This window comes from Carcharhinus amblyrhynchos, chromosome 9, assembly GCF_965287045.1.
Source record: "Carcharhinus amblyrhynchos chromosome 9, sCarAmb.v2.hapA, whole genome shotgun sequence".
NCBI classification, from domain to species: domain Eukaryota; kingdom Metazoa; phylum Chordata; class Chondrichthyes; order Carcharhiniformes; family Carcharhinidae; genus Carcharhinus; species Carcharhinus amblyrhynchos.
The window spans coordinates 102,948,611-102,971,496 of record NC_137332.1 but is presented as its reverse complement, the minus strand read 5'-3'; the positions used below and the strand labels follow the sequence as shown (position 1 = coordinate 102,971,496).

At 44.9% G+C, this 22,886-nt stretch overlaps 1 protein-coding gene across 9 annotated transcripts in view; it reads right to left on the bottom strand.

Moving 5' to 3' along the window:
• The window catches only part of LOC145348154 (discoidin domain-containing receptor 2-like), a 180,370-nt gene that overhangs the window by 93,014 nt on the left and 64,470 nt on the right, over window positions 1-22,886 (bottom strand). For 8 of the 9 annotated variants that reach the window (XM_080196332.1, XM_080196335.1, XM_080196329.1 and 5 more), the window contains exon 2: window positions 9,333-9,459. In XM_080196332.1, coding sequence (XP_080052458.1) covers window positions 9,333-9,408 — 76 coding nt within the window. In that variant the 5' untranslated portion in view covers window positions 9,409-9,459. Of the gene's footprint in view, window positions 1-9,332; window positions 9,460-19,223; window positions 19,340-22,886 lie in introns of all 9 variants that reach the window. The other variant, XM_080196331.1, reaches the window with a different exon arrangement.

Here is a 22,886-nt window from a genome sequence, read left to right as displayed (position 1 = left end):
ATACTGTCCCTGTCAGACACTCCCAGGACAGACACAGCACGGGATTAAATACATAAATTTAGCTGTTTTATACCCCACCTTGATATTATACTCCACCCAAGTTAAATAATGTCTGAGTTTTTTTTAATGCATTCTTGGGATGTGGGCAGGGCTGGCAAGGCCATTGCTTATTGCCTATTCTTAATTGGCCTTCAAACATATTGGCTTACCAGGCCATTTTAGAGAGGCAATTAAGAGTAAATCACATTGCTGTGGGTCTGGAGTCACATGTAGGCCAGACCAGGTAAGGATGGCAGATTTCCTTCCCTGAAGGACATGAATGAAGCAGATAGGGTTTAAAAAAAAACCATTTCATGGCTGTTATTACATTTTCTCACATTTAGTTTCAGAGTTACTTGAATTTATGTTCCCTCACCTGCTGTTGTTGGATTTGAACCCACATGTCTGGAAAATTGGTCTGGGCCTTGGTGCGTGACTGGTCCGCCTATATTCCCACTATGTTTGTCTGCTAAAAAACTGGCCTTTCACCCAATTCCTTAGGATTTCTGCCCAGATATTTGGGTTTAAAATTGCCACCATTTATTTCTGTCGTAGGTTTTGCTGTGCCGTATTGCCGATACAACTCTTGAACGTAGAGAAGAGTTCTAAAATAGATAAGTGAGAACAGCTTTCGAACTCTAGTCAGGTTACTACTTGCCTCACGTGCGATTTGTCATTCTTTGCAAAATGAACTAAAAGTCAAAGCTCGGATCCTGAGGCGCCGAGGCACATTAAAGATGGCAGACATGCCCTGGCCTGTTTTGAATGGCTGCAAACACTCTTCGTTCTTCATCTGCTGCTCGGATTTATGATGAGTTTGTGAAGGGAGCCACATTCGAGTGATGCTATGTAAGCAGTGTCTCTGCTCTCTTGTTACAAAGCACAAAGATCAGAGAAAAGTACAGCGCAGGAAAAGGTCCTTTGGCCCTCCAAGTCCGTGCTGATCATGATGCCCTGACTAAACTGAAAATAAAAACCTTCTGAGCCCTTACTCAGTGCGTACCTCTCTATTCCCTCCCTATTCATGTACCCATCCAGGTGCCACTTAAATATTGCTCATGTACCTGCTTTTTTTTACGAGCGGGAGCAATTTATGCCCAACCTCCTCATGATTTTGTAAATCTTTTATCAACTTTCTTTTAAGCCTTCTCTCCAAGGAGAACAGTCCTAACCTCTCTAATCTACCCTTAAAACCGAAGTGTCTCGTTCATGGAACCATTCTTTAAACTATAATAACTCAGGAAGCCCGACTGGAAAGGAATGGAATTCATTGTTAGACACAAAATAAGGGCACTACTCCATGGCGTAGATCACAAGTCCCAAAGTTCTTTTTGTGAAAATTAAATGAAATTAAACAAACTAAGGGACAAAGCAAGGTGGGTAGCCCCTTATAAGGGGACTGCCTGAAATTAAAAAAAACAAGCGTGAAGGAATCTTGAAACATTAAGCAAAGATGTGATTAAAGAGATTGCTATTATACCTTGCTGCCCTCCTTGCTTTGTCCCTTAGTTTGTTTAATTTCATTTAATTGTTTTCACAAAAAGGACTTTGGGACTTGTGTATCTATGCCACGGAGTAGTGGCTTTATTTTGTGTTTAACAATGAATTCAATTTCTTTCCAAATGGGCTTCCTGAGTTAATATAGTTTACAAGAATAGTTCTACGAATGAGATACTTTAGTTTTGAGGGCAGATTAGAGAGTTTGGAACTGTTCGCCTTGGAGAGAAGGCTGAGAGGAAATTTGATAAAAGATTTACAAAATCATGAGGAAGCTGGGTATAAGTTGTTCCCGCTCGTAAAACAAAGCAGATGCATTAGCAACATTTAAGTGGCATCTGGATGGGTACATGAATAGGGAGGGAATAGAGGGATATGGACTGAGCAAGAGCTGAAGATTTTTATTTTCAGTTTAGTCAGGGCATCATGCTAATACACCCCAGCACCTGTGGTGTCCAACAAGCTTTGAAGGCATCAATTGTGCCAATGGACACGACATACTCCCTCTCCAGAGACATTCTCCCGTGGATATAGCCGCGATGGAGGGGCAGATCCCTATGTGAGCCATGCCCTTTATCAACACTTAGCAAACACCAGCTGGCAATCAGGTGAGTGAATGAGACTTTGTCTGAGAGAAGGGAAATGGAAATCTTTATCATGTTTACAACTGAATTTGCAAGCATCTCAGGGTGAGCTGAGGTGCACACGTCTGAATTAGGAGCAAGGGTAGGCTGCTCAGCCCCTCCAGCCTGCTCCGCCATTTGATGGCTGAGCAAATTTTAATCTTGGCTCCACATTATTACCTACCCCTGATAACCTTTCACCCTCACCATCTAGCTTGCTTAAATAGAATCTACCTACTTTTCCCTTGAAGATGTGCAAGGTCTCTGACTTAACCATCTTTTGAGGAAGAGAAATTCAACACTCTGAGAGAAAGAAAACTAGTCCTTCTGTTTTAAATGGATAATTCCTTATTTTTAAACAGTGACCCCCAATTCTAGATTCCCCTGTAAGAGGAAACATCCAAGAGGACCTCTCAAGATGAGATACAAAACCATCAGGATTCAGGGGTGGCAGGTTGTAGGGGAGGGTGGTTTCTTAAGAAGGATAGAACTGCTGCCTCACAGTGCTGGGGGCTAGGTTCCATTCTGGCCTTGGGTGACTGACTGTGAGGAGTTTGCATGTTCTCCCCATGTCTGCATAGGTTTCTTCCAGGTGCTCCGATTTCTTCCCACAGTCCAAAGATGTGCAGGTTAGGTGCATTGACCATGCTAAATTGCCCATTAGTGTCCCAAGATGTGTAGGTCAGGGGGATTAGCAGGTAAATAGTTGGGGTTACAGGAATAGGGACTGAGTTAGATGCTCTGTCGGAGTGTCATTGCAGACTCAATGGGCTGAATGGCCTCTTTCTGCACTGTAAGGAATCTAAGATTCTAGAGAAAGGATGTTATTGCACTAGAAAGAGTGCAGAGGAGATTTACCAGGATGTTGGCTGGGCTGGAGCATTTCAGCTATTAAAAGTGGCTGGTTAGGCTGGTGTTGTTCTCCTCGAGGCAGAGAAGGCTGAGGGGGAACCTCATTGAGGTGTACAGAATTATGAGGGACATAGATAGGGTAGTTAAGGAAAAATGTTTCTCTGTTGTAGAAGAGTTATTAACAAGAGGACACAGATTTAAGGTAAGGAGCAGGAGATTTAGAAGGGATTTGTGAAAAACATTTTTACCCAGAGGGTGGTGGGAATCTGGAACTCACTGCCTGAAAGGGTGGTAGAGGAGGGAACCCTGACAACATTTCAGAAGTATTTAGATGAGTACTTAAAACGCCATAGTATACAAGGGTATGAAGCAGGTGCTGGAAAATGGAATTAGAATGGATAGTACTTGATGGCTGGTGCAAACATGGAGGACTGAAGGGCCTTTTTTGGTGCTGTAAAATTCAAAAGGCTGATTTTCCTTCCGCTCCTTGGCGTGTTTCGTGGCGACAGGAGCCATGCACCGCTCACTGGTGACAGGATCTTACTGACCCGCCCTTGTCAGCAGAATTTCAGGTTGAACGTACTCCTTGCTGCTGGGAAACCACGGTGGAGGTGCGCCGTCAGCAGCACCGTAAGATCCTGCCAGTGTAATGGCATCAAGATTTTGGCTCTAAGACTGTATGGGTGGAATCTTCCAGCCTCACCAGCCACGAGAATCATGATGGGTGGGACATGAATCATTGCAAAGATCTGTTGACTTCGGATGGGATTCTATGAACTTGGAGTGAGCGCGACCAGAAAATCCCGCCCTTTGAGATGCTTGATGGCTGGCACAGATGCAAGGGGTTGAAGGGCCTCTTTTTCTATTACCCTATAATACGAAAGAGGGATGTGATAGGGAGATTTTTTTTCCCTGGAACATTTGTTGGCATGAGAAAGGGAATTAAAATACTTGAGTTTATATCGTGCCTTACATTATGCACTGTACAAAATTCAGCAATCTGTTTGTACGCAGCAACCTGCCACAATGTGATAAACTGAGGGTTATTGAAATTGATCAGCACGTTGCGGGGTGGGGGTGCTAGGTGGGCAGGGGACACAGTGAACTGACCACTGACTTCCATTTGCACCACTTTAAAAAGTGCAGTAACCTCCCTTGTCCCATCTCGCTTCAGCAATGAAAGAGTTAATATTGTGAAACAGTAAAGCCCTGTGGGAACTCCACCCTTTGTTGCACCTCGCACTGTAGACACAGGGATTGTTTTCTCTGCCAAGCAGCAATAAGACATCCAAACACAGCTGCGATTGTGTGTGTCTGTCTGGACATACATATCGAGAGTGCTTGAAATTCCAGTCACAGAGACTGGGGGCAGAGTGTGAAAATTGACATACTGGTGCCAGTCTTTCTAACCCAGGGTAGCTTCCAAAAATAAGTGAGATTCAGGACTGACCTCAGGAGTGAGAAGGAGGGTGGGGAGTTTGGATAGAAAGCGAGAAGGAGCAAGAGAAAAAGAGGATATGCATTTTTATAGAACTGTAGTCACCATCATCAAGCAGCAGCCAATTTCAAATTTGCTTTCAAATTTTCAAATTTGTCTACTGTTTTGAGCTGGGACCTTTTTAAAATGTAGAATGTCAAAGGCAAGGAATAGGAACAGGAGTAGGCTCCACAGGCCCCCTCGAACCTGCTCTGCCATTCGGTATGGTTATTTTCTGATCCCTTATCTCACGTCCACTTTCCCACTCCATTCCACGATCCCTTCAGTCTTCAAACATCCAGCAGTCCCAGACTTCTGCAGCTCACTGGGAAAGAAAATTCCAAAGATTCCCAACCCTCTGAGTGAAAAGAAATTTCTCCTCATTCTCAGGTCCTGAAACAGCACGTTAACTCTCTGAGATTGGTACAAGTCGGGCAGTGGAGGAGTGAATTGGAATATCTTATTCAAACAGGGAAGTTTTGTGGCATCGTGGATAGCGTCCCTGTCTCTGACCCAGAAGCTCCAGTTCCAGTCCCACCCCAGGGCTTGATGTCCAGGAAGATGTGATCATAATGCGGCCAAAAAGTGTGTCAACCTGCAAAATACTTCCAAACATGCCAATGGCTGGCTGTAAGAACAGGAGAGACTCCTGGTCAACCACGCTTGATGTGGAGTGGTTTATATCTCAAGATATAAACCTCTGGTGACAGCTTAGCGACCTGTTTCTGGAATTACTAGGTATGGAAGCAGCCAAAAATCTGCCTTAGTACAACACTAGGTGCAGAAAGCGAATTTGAATAGTATTTGAATGCACATGTTATAGTATATATTGTAAGCAGAGATGGATCCCCAGTTAATGCCCACAATCCAAATACAATTAAATATCCAATTCATGGTAATGAATGATTAATTGGTGTTTTTTTAGACTGGGGGAATGTATACATGGGGCTTCCCTAGAGTTCACTACTAACATATATCCAAGACGTGGATAGATGAGAGAAGCTGGGACAATTTTCCTTAGAGAGACAAGATAGAGAAGGAAATTTGCTAGATGTGGTCAGAATCACGAGGGTTTTAGACCATTGGTGGGCAACTTATGGTCCATTAGGGTTTGAGACATTTTGTTGACTACTACCCATACACAGGGTTGCCACATTCCGCTGATTTTCATCTGCATTTTTTTTTCCTACCAGTATGACTGAAACAATATGCATGTAAAGCAAGGACAAGTGAAGTGAGATGCATGCTGATTTCTCACAACATCACTGTGAGAGCTGTGCGCTCCTTCTGCATCCAAAGTGTAAATATTTATTTTGTTTTTACCATTAGAAGTTGATGACAGTTTTATTAATATATGAATGATTAAGCATTTTCTATAACTTGTTATTAAATATATGATGTGTATTAAATGTATTTAATCTTATTCATAGGATGATGGTAAGTGAACAAGCCTGATTTCAATCTTGCAACCCATTGGAGATGAAGACGAGTCACTCACATGGTCCACTCACTAGTCTAGGTCGCCCATCACTATACTAGACAGTAGATCCGGGAGAAACATTACCTCGGTGGCAAGTTCTAGAACCAAAGGACACTGATTTAAGGTGAGTGGCAAAGGAACAGCAAAATGAAGACCTTTTTTAAAAATTGCAGCGAGTGGATAGTGTCTGGAATGGGCATACCCATTGCTGGAGGCAGGAAAAATAATTGGACCTTTCAAAAGAAATTTGGATGAAAATTGAAACAGAAAAGAAAATTCAGGGTTCTGGGGAAAGAGTGGGGTAGGAGGGCTCACTGATTTGCTCTTGCAGTGAGCCAGCATAGATGCAGTGGGGCTGAATGGCCTTCTTTTGAGGTGTGATCATTTTGTGATTCAATAACGCACAATACTTGGTAAATACGTGGGATTATGGATATAGGGCCTTGGTGGGATTGTTATCAGTAGAGGCTTGATGGGCCGAATGACCTCCTTCTGCACTGAAGAGATTCTATGATTTTATGAATTGTTTAGAATTCTAGACTCGCTGGCCGGAGTTCAGGTTGGGGATGGGGAGCACGGAAATCTGCCCTGTCAAACCTGCTAAGAATTTTGTACCTTTCAATGAGAGTACTTCTCATTCTTCTGAACTCCAGGGAATATAGGCACCTCCAGACACACACATACACACACTCCCCCAACCCCCGCCAACAAGTCTACTCAATTTCAACAGTGGAGCTTGCAAGTTCACTCCTTGATTTAAGTAGGTTAAGGAGTTTGTTCAATGAAATATTCCTCTGTGTGTGTCGGATGGTGGGGGGGGTTGGGGGCTGCACAGGGCCTTGCCAGTGGATTACTGCTAACTCCCGATGGCTTGACAAAATCTCTGTGTCATGTGAGAAGCTTGTGGCGAGAGAGAGAAAGAAAGCAAGAAGGCCTGCACTCATTAACCTCGAAGATCAGCCGATGCACCCTCCCTCCAATCTCCCCCCACATAATCCCACCGTGTCTGAGGAATGTTGTAATGGGCTTCTGTAGAATCTGGAATTAAAAACTGGATTACTGTCAAGGGATGATGGCAGTAGCAACCGATGAAACGTGGCAATGGAGTGCCTTTAGCCGTATTAGCCTCAAATACCTGTCTCCCCCTCCTACACACACACACACTTACCCTTGCCCCACACCCCTTCTGAATCCCCAGCTCACTCGAATCCGTGCAGGTTTTGACCAAGGTGCTCAACGTTTTGAAAGGCTTTGATAGGATAGGTACAGAGAAGTTGCTTCAGTGAGTGGTGGGGGATTGGGAAAACACCAGGCACAATCACTTAAAATAATTGGCAAAGGAGAAGAATAAAAAAACCCAGAAATTGTGAACAGGAGACCATTTTAATTAAGGTGGCAGCTTCCTCCTATTGCACGGGTGGTGCGATCAGATTCAATAATATCTGAATTCGATATGTAATTAGTCAAAGAGTGAAGAAGGAAAACAGCTGTAGGGACACAAAGGACAGAGCATGGAGGAGCGGCGGAAACGATTGGGTAGCTCTTTCAAATAAGCCAGCCCAGGTAAGATGGACCAAATGGCCTTCTGTTGTTCATGACTATGAGCGCCTTCTCCTTTCTCCTGCTGCCATAACCTGAGATATTGAGTAGGTTGGGCTTGTACTCATTAGAGTCTAGAAGAATGAGAGGTGACCTCATTTAGAGGGCTCTCAGAGGTTTGACAGGATAGATACTGAGAGGTTGTTTGCCCATGTGGGAGAGTCTAGGACCAGAAGGCCTCACCTCAGAGTAAGGGGGTGGTCCTTTTAAGACAGAGAGGAGGAGAATTTCTTCTCTCGGGGGGAGTGAATGTGTGGAATTTTTTACTGCAGAGAGCTGTGGAGGCTGGGTCGTTAATTACGATTTTTAATCAGTAAGGGAATCAACGGTTATGGGGATAAGGCAGGAAAGTGGAGTTGAGGATTATCATATCAGATCAGCCATGATCTCATTGAATGGTGGAGCAGACTCAATGAGCTGAATGGCTTACTTCTGCTCCTGTGTGTTAAGTTCAGCACCAGGCACAAGTTTCCCTGTTACCATCACCACGTCTCACACACTGACCTGAATCACAAGATATTTATGTAATGGAGTCACTGAGATTGAACCATCATGGCAGATATTCAAAGAATAATATTCTCTGCCATGTCTGAGAATGATATTCACTCCTCAGGCAACATGTAAGAACAGAAGAAATAACTCCTTTAGTACCCAAAAATGTAAAAGCCTCTATCTTAAATATACACAATAACGAAACATCCACAGTCCTCTGGGGTAGAGAACTCCAAAGATTCACAACCCTTTGAGTGAAGGAGTTTCTCCTCACCTTAGTCCAAAATGGCCCATCCCTTAAACTGAGGCCATGGCCCTATGGGGTCTAGATTCCAGAACTCAGGGTAACATTTGCTCAGCATCTACCCTGAAACCTTATACACGTTTCAAATAGATCATTTCAGGTTCTTCTAAACTTCAGACTGAATCTACCCCGCTCCCCCACCCCCCCATTCTCCCATTCATAGGACCATCTCCTCATCCCAGGAACAGTCTGCTAAACTTCCATTAAACTCCCTTGAGGGGAAATACATCCTACATCCAGTGAGGAGACCAAAACTGTGCACCGTATTCCAAATGTGCTCCAGCCCCACCACACACCAATGCCTGGTACAATCCTAACTCCGCCAAAGCCCGTCCACATTCTTTCTGATTGTATCACATCTTGGTATGGCTTCTGCTCTGACCAAGACCACAAGAAACTACGAAGAGTCATGGATGTACCCCAGTCCATCATGCAAATCAGGCTCCCATTCATTGACTCTGTCTACACTTCCCACTGCCTTGGAAAAGCAGCCAGCATAATCAAAGACCCCAACCTCCCTCCTGGGGATATTCTCTTCCACATTCTTCTGTTGGGAAAAAGATACAGAAGTCTGAGGACACATACCAACCAATTCAAGAACAGCCTCTTCTCTGCTGCCATCTGACCTTTGAATGGACTGACCTCATATTAAGTTGATCTTTCTCTACACCCTAGCTATGACTGTAACACTACATGCTGCACTCTCTTCTTTCCTTCTCTATGTAGGGTATGCTTTGTCTGTATAGCGTGCAAGAAACAATACTTTTCACTGTATAGCAATACATATAACAATAATGAATCAAATCAAATCATCCTCCCACTAGCTGTGTGTAGACTGGTTAACTGGCACCACTGCAGTGAATGACACTTGGGCAGAAAAGGGGTCATGGCTGTGAGAGCATGGAGAAGGTATCATGATAAAGATGCAGAATCTTATTCCTCACGCGGCGTGAGCCAACCGACACTTACCGAGATTCACCTGCGCTTCCAATAGGATGACAGACATCCCCAGCAACAGGACGAAGAATGGCACTGTGGGTCCCATGATTCCGACGTGGTGCAGACTTGGCCAGATTTAGTTAAGAACTCCTCATTTCTGCAAACAGAAGAGACATTTGGCATCATTCATATCAGCGACAGAGGCTGTGCAGCTGTTTGAGCCCATTCTGTCACTCTGACAGATGCAGTGGCGGGGGAGGTGGTTGCAGGGACCACTTTTAACCTTACCTGCCCTTCTGAACTCAAAGCTGGGTGCAATCCCGGTTTTAGAACCATAGAATCCCTACAGTGCACAAGGAGGCCTTTCAGTCCATCAAGCCTACACCCACTCTCCGACAGAGCTTCTCACTCAGGCCCTAACCTGTAACCCCACATATTTACCCCACTAATCTGCCTGACATTGGGATATTAAGAGGAAATTTGGGATGACCAAACCACCTAAACTGAACAGCTTTGGACTGTGGGAGGTAACCGGAGCACCCAGAGGAAACCCAGGCCACTGAAAATCAACTCAAAGCTACACTGCGCACTGCTTTAGAACAGATATGGCGTTTAATCCTATGGAGGTTACCCCATGTAAAAAGTCTGACAACACCAGGTTTTAGTCCAACCGATTTATTTGATAATACTCACAAGCTTTCGAGGCTTCCCTCTTCGTCAGGTGAATCACCTGACGAAGAGGGAAGCCTTGAAAGCTTGTGAGTATTATCAAATAAATCGGTTGGACTAAAACCTGGTGTTGTCAGACTTTTTACTGTGTTTACGCCAGTCCAACGCCGGCATACCCACATCATGGTTACCCCATGAGCAGCGCAGGTCAGAACAACCTCCACTGTGGCCCTCAACACCCACATTACTTATCAAGCACTTTTTAACAATCAAAGACACGGAAGTTTTTAAATGTGGTTTCTTTGACAACTAGCTGATTCATAACAGGCAGACGGGGTTAGGTGCCTTAATTATGAGAACCATTTAGAAACAAGTTTGAAATCTCTCTCCTCCCCCACCCCTGTTAATTCTGGGTGGTTCAATGGATTTGCTGCTTGCTCAGTAACACTTTCCCATGGCTAGCTGCAGCTTCCAGATGAAGCAGAAGCTGAGACCAGACTGGGTGTCAACTGCTTGGGGCAGAATGAGTCAAGCAGGCATGCTGGGCTATATTAGCCTTACAAAATATCCCAGGAAAAATCTGATGAATAAAACATTGACAAGTGTAGCACAGGTGTGCGGTTGCACCATGGGGAGTATGACAGTATTAATTCATTGGATATGGATGTCGCTGGCTGGACCAGCATTTGTTGCCCATCCCATTAGCCCCTTAAACTTGCTAGGTCATGGGTAGCACGGCGGTTAGTAGTGTTGGCTCACAGCGCTCGGGACCAGGGTTCAAATCCGGCCTTGGGTGATTCTCAGTGTGGAATTTGTACATTCTCCCCATGTCTGAGTGAGCGCTGTGATTTCCTCCTATCATCCAAAGCTGTGTGGGTTAGGTTGATTGGCCATGCAAAATTGTCCCTTAGTGTCCCGAGACGTGCAGCCTAGTGTAATAGTGGAGTAAATACGTGAGGCTACCTACCCCCTTAACCCCATATATTAACTCCACTAGTTCTGCTAATCTACACATCTTGGGACACTAAGGGACTGTTTAGCATAGGCAATCCACCTAACCTGCACATCTTTGGACTTTGGGAGGAAATTGAAGGAAATCCACATAGGCACAGGAAGAATGTGCGAACTTCACACAATCACTCAAGGTTGGAATTGAACCTAGGTCCCTGGCAATGTGATACAGCAATACTAAGCATTGTGACACTGTGCCTTCCTTAAACTGGCAGGTGACACAGTGGCACAGTGCCGCATTACTGGAGGTGTTGAGGTGCAGTGGGTAGAGTCCCTACCTCTGAGTCAGAAGCTCTGGGTTTGAGTGCCACCCCAGGGCTTGATGGCCAAAGAAAATATGGCCAAAGCACAGTCGAACAGGTTGAGTGTCAACCTGTAAAATCCTTCATAACATGCCAATAACTGGTGGTAAGAGTGGGACAGACTCCTGGTCAGCCATGCTTGATGTGGAGTGGTGTCTCCTCAAGCTAAAAGCCCTTGGTTATAGACTAGCAACTTGTTTCAAGAATTGCAAGCTATGAAAACAGACAAAAGTCTGCCTTAGTGCACTAGGTGCGAGAAGAGAACTGGATTGGAATAGGCACCAATGAAGTTAAGGGGCAGCAGTGGCATAGTGGACTAATCACTTGACTAGTAATCTAGAGACCTGGGATAATGTTCTTGCCATGGAAGATGTTGAAATTTGAATTCAGTAACTATCTGGAATTAAAAGTCTAATAATGAAAAGTCTAATAACTATTGTGGATTGTTGTGAAAAAAAATGTAGGCAGCTAATGTCCTTTAGGGAAGGAAATCTGCTGTCTTTACCTGGTCTGGCCTACATGTGACTCCAGATCCATAGCAATGTGGTTGATTCTTAAATGCCGTCTGAAAGGGCAATTAAGATGGGCAATGAATGCAGACCCAGCCAGTGATGCTAACATAAATGAACAAAAATAAAACCAGCTGAGTTAAAAACTGCTGCAACTCTTCCTACCTTATGAACAGTGACTGAACTTCTAAAGTATGTTTAGTTACCTGTAAGGGGCTTCAGTCATGAAGGGAGGGGGTTAAATGAATGCAAATCTGCCTGTCTTTTCCTCTTCAGGCACCTGAGTCGTATGCAGACACATGAATATAATTGCCTCAGCGGCTGCAAAATTAGAGAGTTTGGGAACAACATTAAATGGGAAGTGAAGCCTTTCATCATCCTTGGCAGATCCATGCCAAGCACAGGATCAGAGATGAGCACAGACTTCCCGGCTCCAATCCCAGATCCCTGTTGAATCTGCCCTTGGCTTGCAAATGCTGCAGGGGATTCAGCAGGAACCATACCCAGATTACTGGGAGCCACGGAAAAATTCTTCTGCGAGATCGCCTCAAATTCTGTAGGATTCCACCCACCAAGCATAACATCACACACCTCTCACTTCACCAAATGCAACCACAGGCACTTAAGGAATGGATTGGCAAATAGTGATCTTATCAGCTCAATTACAACCACACCATTTGCCGGAATTCTCCAGACTCATGTGCCCCACTGCTGCTGCCAGTGAGAATGGAGAATTTGGCGCACAACTAAATCTCCATTCACTGCAGCGGGACCAGAGAATCTGAGCCACAGAGACAAAATGGCAGAATTTTGTTGTTATTTCTGTTTGGCTGCATATTCTTTGTGGGAGGGCAGCAGCCCTGGTCGGAAGACAGGCTGCATGACTTGGAAGAACCTTAACATACTTTCCCTATGTGTGTAGTTTTAAACCCTCAAATGGGGAATACCTTGTACAAACGCTGCATCTCATCACACTGAGTGATGACTTCAGATGCAGTGGGGAGCTTAGGTGAAGTAAAATGGATGGAGGCTCATGTGGAGTATAAACCCTGGTGTTGACTGGTTGGCCTGAATAGCCAGTTTTTCTATGCCAAATTCGACAAGTTTAAAAGATGGCCACTGGGAGGTCTTATGGCACGATGGGTTAGTGTCCCTGCCTCTGAGCCAGAAGCTTCAGGTTCAAGTCCTACCCCAGGGCTTGATGGACAAACAGGGTGAGAGTGTCAACCTGTAAAATCCTTCCAAAGATGCCAATGACTGGCCATAAATGTGGGAGAGACTCCTGTTCTGCCTTGCTTGGTGTGGAGGGGAGACCCTAAGCTATAAGCCCCCTGGCAACAGACTAGTTTAGTTTGTTTGTTTATTAGTCGTAAGTAGGCTTACATTAACACTGCAAATTCCTGAGTCGCCACACTTTGGCTCCTGTTTGGGTACACTAAGGGAAAATTTAGCATGGCCAATGCACCTAAGCAGCACATGTTTTGGACTGTTGGAGGAAACCACAGAACTCAGAAGAAACCACGCAGACCGAGGGAGAATGTGTGGACTCCGCACAGTCAGTGAACCAGATTCAGGACTAGTGACTTGTTCTTGGAAGTACTAGATATGGAAACAGATAAAATCTGCCTTAGTGCACCACTAGGTGCAGGAAGAGAATTGGAATTGGAATTGGAATAGATGGCCAAAACAAAGGAAGAGATAAATGTGGAAAAATGCTATAAACTGAACTGAGCGATCAGTCCAAAAGATTGCCAGGTTCAACCTAAGCAAGTGTGAATGTAGGGCAAATCAATGAATTTTTCATGCACTGGTGTTAAATTTTGATTTGCTGTGATAAATGGGAAATGTCCTGTTCCGCAAGAGAAGGAGCCGAACAAAATCTGGTTAACTAGTCATTCGTTCCAATGTGGTTTGTGGTACAGAGTAGCTGCTGCATCTGTCTGCAATTTTTTCTCTTTAATCTTTTGCGGGATGTGCGTGTCACTGGCTGGGCCAACATTTATTGCCCAATTTAATTGCCCTTAGACTGAATGACTTGCTCGGTCATTTCAGGGAGTCGACCACATTGCTATGGATCTGGAGTCACATGTAGGCCAAACCAGGTAAGGAAAGCAGATTTCCTTCCCTAAATGTTGCCAAGGCTAGAAAAGTATAGCTATGAGAAGAGATTGAATAGGTTGGGATTATTTTCCTTGGAAGAGAGAAAGCTGAGGGGTGACTTGAAAGAGGTGTACAAAATTATGAACGGAAGAGATAGAGTGGACAGGTAAGATTCTTACCTTCAGTGGAGAATTCTAGAACCAGGGGACATTAGATTCAAGATAAGTGGCAGAAGATGTATAGGGGATATGAGGAAGAGCTTTTTTATTCAAAAGATGGTGGTTGTCTAGAATTCACTGCCCAAGTTAGTGGTGGAGGAGGCAGAGACCTAAACTCTTTTAGAAACTACGTGAATCTGCACCATAAGTGCTGTAAGCTATGGGGCTGTAGGCCTGGTCCAGGACTAGTGACCTGTTCCGGGCAGTACTAGTTATGGAAACAGACAAAATCTGCCTTAGTGCACCATTAGGTGCAGGAAGAGAATTGGAATTGGAATTGGAATAGGTGATCAAAACAAAGGAAGAGATAAATGCGGAAAAATGCTATAAACTGAACTGAGAGATCAGTCCAAAGGGTTGCCAGGTTCAAGGTGGGATTAGAAAAGGCACCTGGGTGTCCTCAGGCTGGCATAGGCAAGATGAGCAAATTGACTCCTTCTGTGCTGTAATTTTTTTGTGGTTCTATGAGTGAAACAGATGGGTTTTGTAACACTGATAATAGTTTCATGGTCACCATTAGTGAGATTAAATTTCAGTTCCAGATATCATTAAATCATCCAGGGTGGGATTTGAACCCATTTCCCAGAGTATTAGCCTTGGCCTCTGGATTACTAGTCTAGTGACTTCACCACTCTGCCACGATCTCACCATAGTAATGATTCTGAGCACACATATTCTCAGCTAACATTGTAAGGCAGTGCTGAAGGAATGCTGCACTGTATCAAGTGCTGTCTTATGGATGAGGCTTAATGCCCCATCTGTCCTCTCAAGTGGTCCCAAATAATGGAGCAGTTTTCCTTGGTGTCTTGGCCAGTGCTTCTCATTCAGATATTGGTTTCTTGATTGGTAAGGAAATCAAAGGTTAAGGGGAAAAGGCAGAAGAATGGGATTGAGAAATACATCAGCTGTGATCGAACTGCAGAGCAGATTCAATGGGCCAAATGGCCTAATTCTGCTTCTGTATCTTATGGTTTTATGGTCTCAGTGTCACTAAACTATGGATCATTATCACAGTGTCAGAGGCCTTCCTGTGAGCAAATTGGCTGTCTTGTTCCTTGAATTGCAAGAAATACCAGGAGAGCCCATGTGTAGCTTTCCACTCTCTAACATCTACCCAATTTGTGCACAGTGAGATCCCACAGTCAGTATTGAGATTGAGGGAATCTACTTTTAGTGATGTTGATCAGGGCTTAATGCTCATTATACAAAGAACAAAGAACAAAAACAGTCTGGGAAACAGGCCCTTCAGCCCAATGAGCCTGCGCCACCATTTTAACATTACCAGTACCCCCCTCCACCCATGACCCTTATCTATTGTTTATGGCATTTCACATTGAGGGAAACTAATTTAGGGACAATTTATTACCTCCAATGAGCCTAATAGCACATCTTTGGGGTGTGGGAGGAAACCAGAGCACCCGGAGAAAACCCACACAAGCATGGGGAGAATGCGCAAACTCCCACAGACACTGGCCCAAAGCCATGTGTCTGCACAGCAAACAGTGATAGTCACTGAGCTGTTGTGCTGCCCAACTGGTCCAGTTTAAGCACACACTAATGACATGAAGCACTAGGCTACTCTTGAACATTCAAGAGCAGCCCAAATACGACCCATTGCGTGTATGCCCCTCGTTGGACAACAAGGCGGACCGACTTAAAACCTGTGAATTAAAAGAGAAAAACATTATTATCATACCACATCCTTTTACATTAGCAGGGACGTCCCAATGCTAATGAACCTTATTTAAAACAATCTCCTATATCCTCCCATCTCCAACCCAGTCATGTGCCTGTCTAAGTTACTCTTAAACAACTCTAGCGTGCTTGCCTCCACCACCTTACTTGGCAGAGCATTCCATACCCCCACTACCCTCTGTGTGAAAAACCTCCCTCTAATATCTGTGCTATACCTCTCCCCCCTCACCTTAAGCCCGTGGCCCCTCATACTGTGTGTCTCTAACATAGGAAATAGCTTACCTCTGTTTACTCTATCTATACCCTTCATAATCTTCTATACCTCTATTAGATCCCCCCTCAGTTGCCGTCTTTCAAGGGGAAACAGCCCCAATTTGCTCAATCTTTCCTCATAACCCAGTCCTTCCGTACCAGGCAACATCCTGGTAAACCTCCTCTGCACTCTCTCCAGAGTCTCCACATCCTTCCGGTAGTGAGGCGACCAGAACTGGACACAGTACTCTAAATGCGGCCTAACCAACGTTCTATACAGCTGCAACATTAGACTCCAGCTCTTATACTCTATACCCCTTCCTATAAAGGCTAACCTACCATAGGCTTTCTTCACAACCTTCTCCACTTGTACTGCCACCTTCAAAGACTTGTGCACTTGCACCCCCAGGTCTCGCTGCGTTTCTATACTCTTTATAGGCTTACCCTTTGTTATATAACTCCCCCCTACATTATTCCGGCCAAAATGCATCACCTCACGTTTATCCGGATTAAACTCCATTTGCTATATATCTTCCCAATTTACCAGCCTATCAATATCCCATTGTATTGCCAGACACTGCTCCTCACTGCCCGCCAATCCAGCCATCTTAGTGTCATCTGCAAATTTGCTGATCACACCACTTACTCCCTCTTCCAAGTCATTTATATATACTACAAAGAGAAGAGGACCCAGTACTGAGCCCTGCGGCACACCACTAGTGACAGATCTCCAGCTAGAAAAGGACCCCTCCATTACTACTCTCTGTTTCCTCTTAGCAAGCCAGTTCTCAACCCATCTAGATACCTGGCCTTGTACCCCATGAGCCTTAATCTTTTCTACCAACCTACCATGAGGGACTTTGTCAAACGCCTTACTGAAATCCATATCGTCGACATCAACGGCTCGTCCTTTGTCGACCGTTTTTGTCACCTCCTCAAAAAATTCTACCAGATTTGTAAGGCAAGACTTTCCCTTTACAAAGCCATGCTGCGTATCCTTAATCAGATTGCAATGCTCTAAGTGCTCATGCGTCCTATCCCTAAAAATCCTCTCCATCAACTTGCCTACCACTGACGTCAAATTCACCGGCCTATAGTTACCTGGGTTATCCCTCCTACCCTTTTTAAACAACGGTACCACGTTCGCTATCCTCCAGTCCTCTGGGACCTCTCCTGTGTCCAAAGAAGAGACAAAGATTCGCGTCAGAGGCCCAGCAATTTCACCTCTCGCCTCCCTAAGCAGCCTAGGATAAATGCCGTCAGGCCCCGGAGATTTATCAGTTTTAATGCTACCTAAAAGCCCTAACACTTCTTCCCTCGTAATCAATAGTTCCTTCAATTGGTCATTATACCATCTTAATGTCTGCTGCTGTGGTTAACAGAATACCATGGGGTCTTTCGTGGCCCCATGGGAGGTCATAGAGGGCCTTCTTTTATTTTACTCATTCACAGGATGTGGGCGTTGCTGGCAAGGCTATTATTGCCCATCCCTATCTGCCCTCCAACTGACTATTTCGCTCAGCCATTTAAAGAAGCACTTAAGAGTCAGCCACATTGCTGTGGGTCTGGAGTCACACGTAGGTCAGATGGGGTAAGGACAGCAGATTTCCTTCCCAAAAGGATATTAGTGAACTAGGAGGGCTTTTATGACAATCGACAATGGCTTCTTGGTCATCATCAGATTTTTAATTCCAAGATTTTAATTCAATTCAAATTTCACCATCTACCTTGGTGGGATCTGAACCCACTTCTCCAGAGTATGACCCTAGGTCTCTGGATTATAATCCTGTGATAATACCAAGCCACTATTTCTGTTTAACATTTCAGTTGCTGTTGTCACCTCTGACAGTGCGGTATTCTCACAGCACTGCACCAGGACAGGTCTGGATTTTACCCCAGAGAGGGTCTCAAACGGATGGCACGGTGGTACAATGGTTCGCACTGCTGCCTCACAGTGCTAGGTTTGGGTCACTGTCTGTGTAGGGTCTGCATGCTCTCCCAGTGTCTGCATGGGTTTCCTCTGGGTGCTCTAGTTTCCTTCCACAGTCCAAAGATGTGTGGGTTAGGTGGATTGGCCATGCTAAATTGCCCCTTAATGTCAGGGGAACTACCTAGGGTAAATGCATAGGATTATGGGGATAGGGCCTGGGTGGGATTGTGTTCGGTGCACACTCGAAGGGCTGAATGATCTCTTTCTGCACTGTAGGGATTCTATGGATTTTATGGAAACCTACGACCTACTAACCTAAGAGGTGAGAGTGACACTCACTGGATCATGGCTGGCGTCAAATTATCTGTCATGGTCGTGGAAGGAACCCCAACTGGCTCACTGATAGAGGGCAGGGAATACTGCTGCCTGTGCCTACAGTGGCCTTTGGGTCACAAAGGCCAGATTGACTCTCTGCTGTGGCCCCTTCCAGGTCACTGAAGTAGTATCCAGACATAGGGAATAAATGGAGGGCTTTTACAGTGATGTCATTTACATTCACAGCCCCTCCTCTCCCGAGTCCCCCTCAACCCCATATTCCCCCATTCACTCTCAATTATCCGTGATATCCCCCCATTCTCCCACCCCCCCCCATATTCCCCCATTCCGTCTCAATGATCCACATATTCTCCCATTCCCTCTTAATGATCCTCCATATTCCCCCATTACCTCTCAATGTCCACCTATATTCTCCCCAATTTCCTCAACCCAACATTCTTCCCAATTCCCCCATACTTCTGCCATTCCTTCTCAATGTTCCCCCCATATTCTCCCTAATTGCCCCACCCCATATTCCTCACATTCTCTCCCAATTTTCCCCATCTACCCCCTAATGATCCCCCATTCCCCTCATGTTCCCCAAACCTCTCCCACCATAATTCCACCCCCCCTGCATTCCCTCACCACATCCATTCCCAGACCGCAATTCCTCCCCACCCCCACAACCCAAGAATTTATTTGAGCGAAACTTGAACCCGGGGTTGTGGAAAGGCCAGCTGGGAAACTCCCTCAACAATGGACAGCTGTGAAGATGCAGGTCTTGGTCGCCAACCAGCAGTTGTTACAAGAGTGTCCAGCTGGTGAGGATTACAAACTGGGAATGGCGGGGGTGGGGATTGGGCAGCCAGGCCCTTTCACTCCCGAGTGAAAAAGAAGAGAGATTTGTGTTTGCATAGTACCTTTCAACAACCCGCAGGACTTCCCAAAGTGCTTGACAGCCAATGACGCCATCGTAGAATGAAATCATTGGTGTGATGTAGGAAAACGCAACTGTCGATGTGCACAGGGCAAGGTCCTGCAAAAGGCAGTGTGATAATGATCAGATGATCTGTCTTTTTTAAAAGGGGTGTTGGTTGAAGGCTAAATATTGTCCAGGACACTCAGGAGAAAACCCTCCCTTTGAAATAGTGGTTATGGAATATTCTGCATCCACCTGAGTGGGTGGTTAGGGCCTCAGATTAGCACAGTGGTGGGCAACCTGCTGTCCGGGGGCCACATGCAGTCCATCTGGATTCAGAGTGTTGCCCTGTGAGACATTTTGTTGACTGTTGCCCACACACAGGGTTGCCACATTCTACTGATTTCCATCCATGTTGTTTTTTCCTACCAGTATGACTGAAGTGATACGCATTTAAAGCAAGGGCAGTGAAATGAGGTGCATGCTGATTGCTCACAACATTAACTATGAGACCCGTGCACTCCCCCTGAGTCCAAAACGTAAATGTTACCTTTCTTTTCATCATAACAATTCTATTAATATACTTTCTATAACTTATTAGGAAATATTTGGTGTGTATTAAATGTATTTAATCTTATTCATGGGTCATGGTTAGTGAAGAAGTCCACTTCCAATCCTTCAGTCCACTGGAGATGAAGACAGCCGACTCACTAGCTTGGGGATGCCCATCATTGGTTTAATGGCTGATGTGAAAAAACAGTATCTGCAACAATGCTGTGTTCCCTCAGTCCTGCAATGGGAGTGTCAGCCTAAATGAGCATCTCGGGAAGGGAAAAGTAACCCAAGAGTGGATCTGATCCTTACCACTCCATCCCCAGTTTTGGTTAAATCTGTCTTCTTGCTTCTCTCTCTCTGTCTCTCCCTTTCCACTCCCCATTCCAAAAGATCAAACGTCTTAAATTAGCTATGACGATGATGTTTGAAACAGTATTCATAGTGCTGTGGAAGTAATCAAGCTGTGTGCCTGACTGTGAGGTCCACAGCCCTACCCCAACTAACAGATTCTTCAGGGCATCAAAAACCCTGCTGCCTGCAACTGAACTTGCACCCCATCCCGCTCACCTATCAAAACCGTGTCCTCCTCCCCCTCACCACCTTGAGTTCAAAACTGCAGGATCACACCGCAGGGCAGATTTCCAAGAATGTTGCCAGGGTCTGAAAATTGTCACCATGAGGAGAGATCGGATAGGCTGGGGCTGTTTTCCTTAAAACAGAGGGGTGATCTTAATCGAGTTGTACAAAATCATGAGGGGCCTAGACCTGATAGTCAGTTTACCTTAACTGAAGGGGTCAATTTCCAGCTGGCAAAGATTTAATGTGATTGGTAGGAGGGTTAGCGAGGGAAAATGTTTCTGTCCTTGGTCAGTTGCAGTGTTTTAATGAAGCTCAATGCAAGTTCCGGGAACATCATCTCATCTTCCAATTTGGTACCTTTTAGAACTCAGTATGGAGGTCAATCATTGCAGACCATGAATTCTGTCCATCCATCTGGATTCTGATATTTTTTCCTCCTTTCTGAATCTCGTTTTTCATGACTTTTGATTGCTCGTGATTTTCGCTGACTCACACTAGCTCCCATCCTTGTTTTCTAGTCTCGTCATCTGGCATCGTCCTATTGCCACTCTCTAATCGTTTCCAGAAGCCACTGAGATATCTGGCATATGGGTGTCCTTCAGGCTGCCTGGGCTCCGAACTCTGGAATTTCCTCCCAAAGCCTCTCTGCCTCTCCTTATCCCTTTAAGTCAGTGATGGGCAACCTAGGCTAATGAGTGAGCCACGAGATTCAAATCAGTCTTGTTCCCTAACCACAGCACCATGAATAAGATTAAATATATGAATACACACCGAATATTTTATAAGGAGTTATTGAAAGTGCTTAATCATTAATATATAGGCTAGATAAGCTTGGATTGTTATCTTTAGAGCAGAGAAGGCTAAGGCGGGGAGTTCCAAAGATGTGCAGGTTAGGTTGATTGGCCGTGCTAAATTAACCTTTGTGTCAGGGGATTAGCAGGGTAAATATGAGGGGTTGTGGGAATAGGGCCTGGGTGGGATTGTGGTTGGCTCCTTCTTCACTGTAGAGATTCTATCATTCTAGATTGATTATGATTGATAAGATTATGAGGGGTATAGGCAGGGTGAGCTGTTCCCTTTGGTTGAGGGGTCAATCATGAGGGGGCACTGTTTTAGGGTAAGGGGCAGTAGATTCAGAGGGGACTTCAGAAAAATCCTCACACATGGGGGTGGGAATCTGGAATGCAATGCCTGGGAAGGTAGTAGAGGCCAGAAACTTTACAACCTTAAAAAAACATTTAGATGAGCACTGAACTATCACAACATTCAAGGATATGGGATAAGTGCAGGAAAATGGGATTAGCATGACTTCAGTGGTAGTTATTGACAGTGCTGACTTGAAGGGCCGAAGGGCCTTTTCTGCACTATATGTCTGTTTGACTCTATATATTGATAGAACTGCATTCAACTTCAAATGCGAAAAATAAAAGAATATTTGGACGCAGAGGGAGTGCCTGGCTTTCACAGTTGCCTGGGGAGGTTATGGCACAGTTGTTTTGTCACCTGATTACCAATTAGGGATGGGCAATAAATGCTGGTCCAGCCAGTGACACCCACATCCCATAAAATAATAATTTTTAAAAGTCAGCATGCTCCTCATTTCAGTTTATGTGTATATCACTTCAGTTGTATCTGTAGGAGAAAAGCTATATAGACGGAAATGGGTGGAATGTGGCAGCCCTGTGCATGGGCAACAGTCAACAAGATGTCCAGTGAATTGCACTCAGAATCTAGCTGTGTTATATGTGGCCCCTGGGTCACAGGTCGTCCACCACTGGTTTAGGTTCCTTGTTTTCCAATTGCTAAAACTCTCATCATTGACATCCTGAACTAATATCTCCTGAGATATGTAGTTCACAGTGAAATGGCTGACCACATTAGCTACACAATACAAATGCAAGTTTTTTTTGTCAGAGTTGCAGATCAGTAGGTTCAGGCGCTTGGAGCTTTATTGCCCTGGGATTAACCCTGCGGCTGCCAGAGGGCCTGAGAATTTAGTGGCGTGGCAGTAGTGTCACTGGGCTTGTAATCTACATCAATCCAGAGGGGCCCAGGCTAATGTGCCAGGGGTACAGGGTTCAAGTTCCACCACAGCTGCTAGTGGAATTTAAATCCAGTTAATAAAACCTGAAATCAAAAGCCAGTCTCAGTAATAGTGACCATAAAATTAGCATTGATTGACGTAAAAACTCATTTGCTTCATTGATGTCCCTTTAGGGAAGAAATTTGCCATACTTGCCCAGTGGCTCCAGATCTGCAGAAATGTGGTCAACTCTTCACTGCCCCTCTGAAATGGGTGAGTGAGCCTCTCACTCAGCTCAAGGGCAGTTAGGGATGGGCAACAAATGCTCACCCAGCCAGAGATGCCCATATCCCAAGAAAGATGGAAAAAGTATTTTGGCCTGCCAGGAATCTTGGGGTTTAACTTTGGAACTGCTGATACCCAAGGTTATGTTTCTACCAGATCTTCATCAGGAGATCAGTGAACACACTTCCCCATCCCCTCTTTCCTACCCACAACCCACCCCCA